Raw genomic sequence first — 2,725 nt, 5'->3', positions numbered from 1 at the left:
GGTGGTAAGAGATGGGCATGGTGGTAAGAGATGGGCAGGGTGGTAAGAGATGGGCAGGGTGGAGAGGTGGTGCAAACAAGCGCCCGGAGGCAGCAGGGCAGGCTGCAGCAGAGGAGAGCCGTGCTCTGTCTCTCTGGGAGGCATTATTAATGGGCGTTAGGAGGGGTTGTTGATAAAATGAACAGATATGGGTCCTTGTCGTGAGGAACTGGAGCTGCAGCGTGTGCTGAAATGCAACTTTAATGTGAAAATGTATCTATTTAAAAAGATATTCCGTTAAACCGAGGATAAATCCTGAATAACGGGAAACAATCGCACACATCAGCACTTTTAAGAGCAGTCGTTACACGTTCAAAAGTGTTTTGATCCGTCCGTGTCTGCAAAAAAAGCCTGTCTGGACCTTTACATTTGTCCTTATTCTCAGTGAGTCATTTTTAATAAAAAATGCTTTAGGAATGTTGTGAATAAGCAAGGATTATCCAGAGATTACTGTGTGTCCCTCTTACCTTTTAATGCTTTTATTAAATGTATTTCTGTCCTCAACACTCATCATATGTCCCTCTAACTCTCATTTAATGTGATATAAATCAGCTTTTATGACTTTTTACTGCGCCCTGCAAGGCAGCTTATGAGCGTGTTATGTGGCGCTGTTTCGTGATAGCTCAGGTTACCACACCTCAGCCTCACCCATCACTCCCCCCTTCTTCCTCCTCTGACTGCAAGAGGAAGGGGTGGGTCCGGAGCCCTACCCACATGTCCTCCACACTTACGTCACTAACTACACATTGCACATCACACACAAGGACAGGCCCAGACTTTGTAGCCCACAGGCACCGTTTGCTGTGAAAGGAGCAGAGTGATTGGTAGAAAGAACCGGGGAGAGTTAAAAAAAAAAAGAACAGTATAGCTGAAGCAAATTAGGGAGTGGGGAGGTTAAGAGAGGATAGAGGAGGAAAGAAATCATAGGTTTGTAAAGGTTTTAGTGGATTTTGGCCACAGGACTGCATGCGCTGGGACATACCACGGGTCAGGGACAGTTACAGGAGCCACAGGAGGTCCTGTCAAGAAGAACACAAAATATCTTCCAGAGGAATATTTCGTGAGCTGACCAACGTTGACAATGAGCGCTCCGCAGCAGCAGAGGTACAGGAATTTCTCCATTGACAGCCTGGGCAGGGAAAGGCTGCCCTCAGATGAAAGTTATTACCAAGGGATGCTCAAGGCGACGGACGGCAGGAAAGGTACCAGCATGGTTCCATTTAATGTACAACTGCTTTGCTGTCATCTTTAATCCTAATCTGATTGTGTTGTGTTCAGGGTACACACTTTTGAGAGATTTGGGAGTTTCACGATGATGATCAGCTTTTAAATGAGACGTGCACAGACAGCTATCATGTGTTGTACGTTAGTCGTGCACAAATGAATGATTTTCTGATGGTCCCTGCAGAGTGGTGGCCTAGAGAGGAGGAGACCGTCCCTGAATGCATCACCAGCTTCCTCTTTTTGTCTTGGACAGCAGCTCTCTAACAGTTTTTGTCGTGTTGTTTGCGTTTGCTTCGTGTGAGTCAGTCGTAGCTACCGTCAGTTGTTTCCAAAATGAACGATGAGCTCATTTATCTTCCTGTATTTTTAATTAGACTGTTGCTTTTTTCCTGTCATACTTATCAAGATGAACCTTCTTGAGAATTCTGTAGTTCATGTATGTCTCCATCACACACAACGCCCTTACAATGGGTGGAATTTAAACTGACCCATCTAGAGAAAAATAATTATATTTGGAGTCCAACTTTCATCCTGAAAACAGATATTTGACTTTAAATGGATATCAGGGTTGATATTTACTCCTTCATAATAATTGTCAATGTGCCACAAATGTTCATTCTGAACTTTCAGAAACATCAAATTTCCCTGAATGACCGTTCACACCTTTTTATCTTGCTGTGTTTTATAAAAAGCAGAAAACACCTCATGATGTAAGCAGAGCGTTCAGGTACTTGATTAAATCTTCTTTGTGGCTGAATAAGGTATTTAACCACAAAGAATTAACTCTGGTATTAGGGCGTATCCCTCTCTCACATGTCAAAACCTGAAAACAACAACTCCAACTTCAGAATGAACGGTTTCATCCCTGTTGAACAGAAACCCATGTTATTACTAACTGTATTCAGTTTTATCATTGTATTGTAATAATGATAAATAATTAAGTAGCAGTACTAAACTATAACTGTCTGGTTCAAGTAAAGCTAAACTGTACACATTTAATTTCTTACCATTTAATTGTTTATTGTAAAGGTTTCCACTAAGTTGATGTAAAATGCCAAAATAGTTTTAAGAAATACAACATTAAAATACATGATTAGCTGATTTGACCATAAAATAGTTATTAAGACACAAATTGCTCACAGTTTCAGTTTGATTTAATAGTGAAAGTATTGAATTACATAGTGGTTTTTTTTTGGTGCTCATGTCAACTTTTATCATTAATTGCTCCCCTCCTTAAAGTTTTTGGGCACGCTGCCATACTAGCCGTTACTGTAAAAAGGCCGGGACTCCAGAAGTGTTTTTTGTTGATGCACATGGTGCTAACAGAGCAGGTGAGCCGCAGGTCAGGATGCAACATTTGGAGGAATCCATCACCTCCCCTCTACGGGTGACCGCCCTGACTTGTTAGTCCATTTGCCAACTTGTCATCCTCTCAAAGTGACATTCACCCCCCCCCCCCCCC

The 2,725-nt window shown here is 42.1% G+C and overlaps 1 protein-coding gene across 7 annotated transcripts in view; it reads left to right on the top strand.

Annotated features, from left to right (window-relative positions):
• LOC119409553 (plectin) overlaps positions 1–2,725 on the top strand; it is a 175,947-nt gene that overhangs the window by 127,194 nt on the left and 46,028 nt on the right. For 2 of the 7 annotated variants that reach the window (XM_037676454.1, XM_037676453.1), the window contains exon 1: positions 631–1,241. The exons of the other annotated variants lie outside the window; for them this stretch is intronic. In XM_037676454.1, the coding sequence (XP_037532382.1) occupies positions 1,121–1,241 (121 nt within the window). In that variant the 5' untranslated portion in view covers positions 631–1,120. Of the gene's footprint in view, positions 1–630; positions 1,242–2,725 lie in introns of those variants that run through there. 7 annotated transcript variants of the gene reach the window in all.

The sequence above is a fragment of the Nematolebias whitei genome, chromosome 5 (genome assembly GCF_014905685.2).
Source record: "Nematolebias whitei isolate Nwh7 chromosome 5, NemWhi1, whole genome shotgun sequence".
Taxonomy (NCBI): domain Eukaryota; kingdom Metazoa; phylum Chordata; class Actinopteri; order Cyprinodontiformes; family Rivulidae; genus Nematolebias; species Nematolebias whitei.
This window is presented reverse-complemented; position numbering and strand designations above follow the sequence as displayed.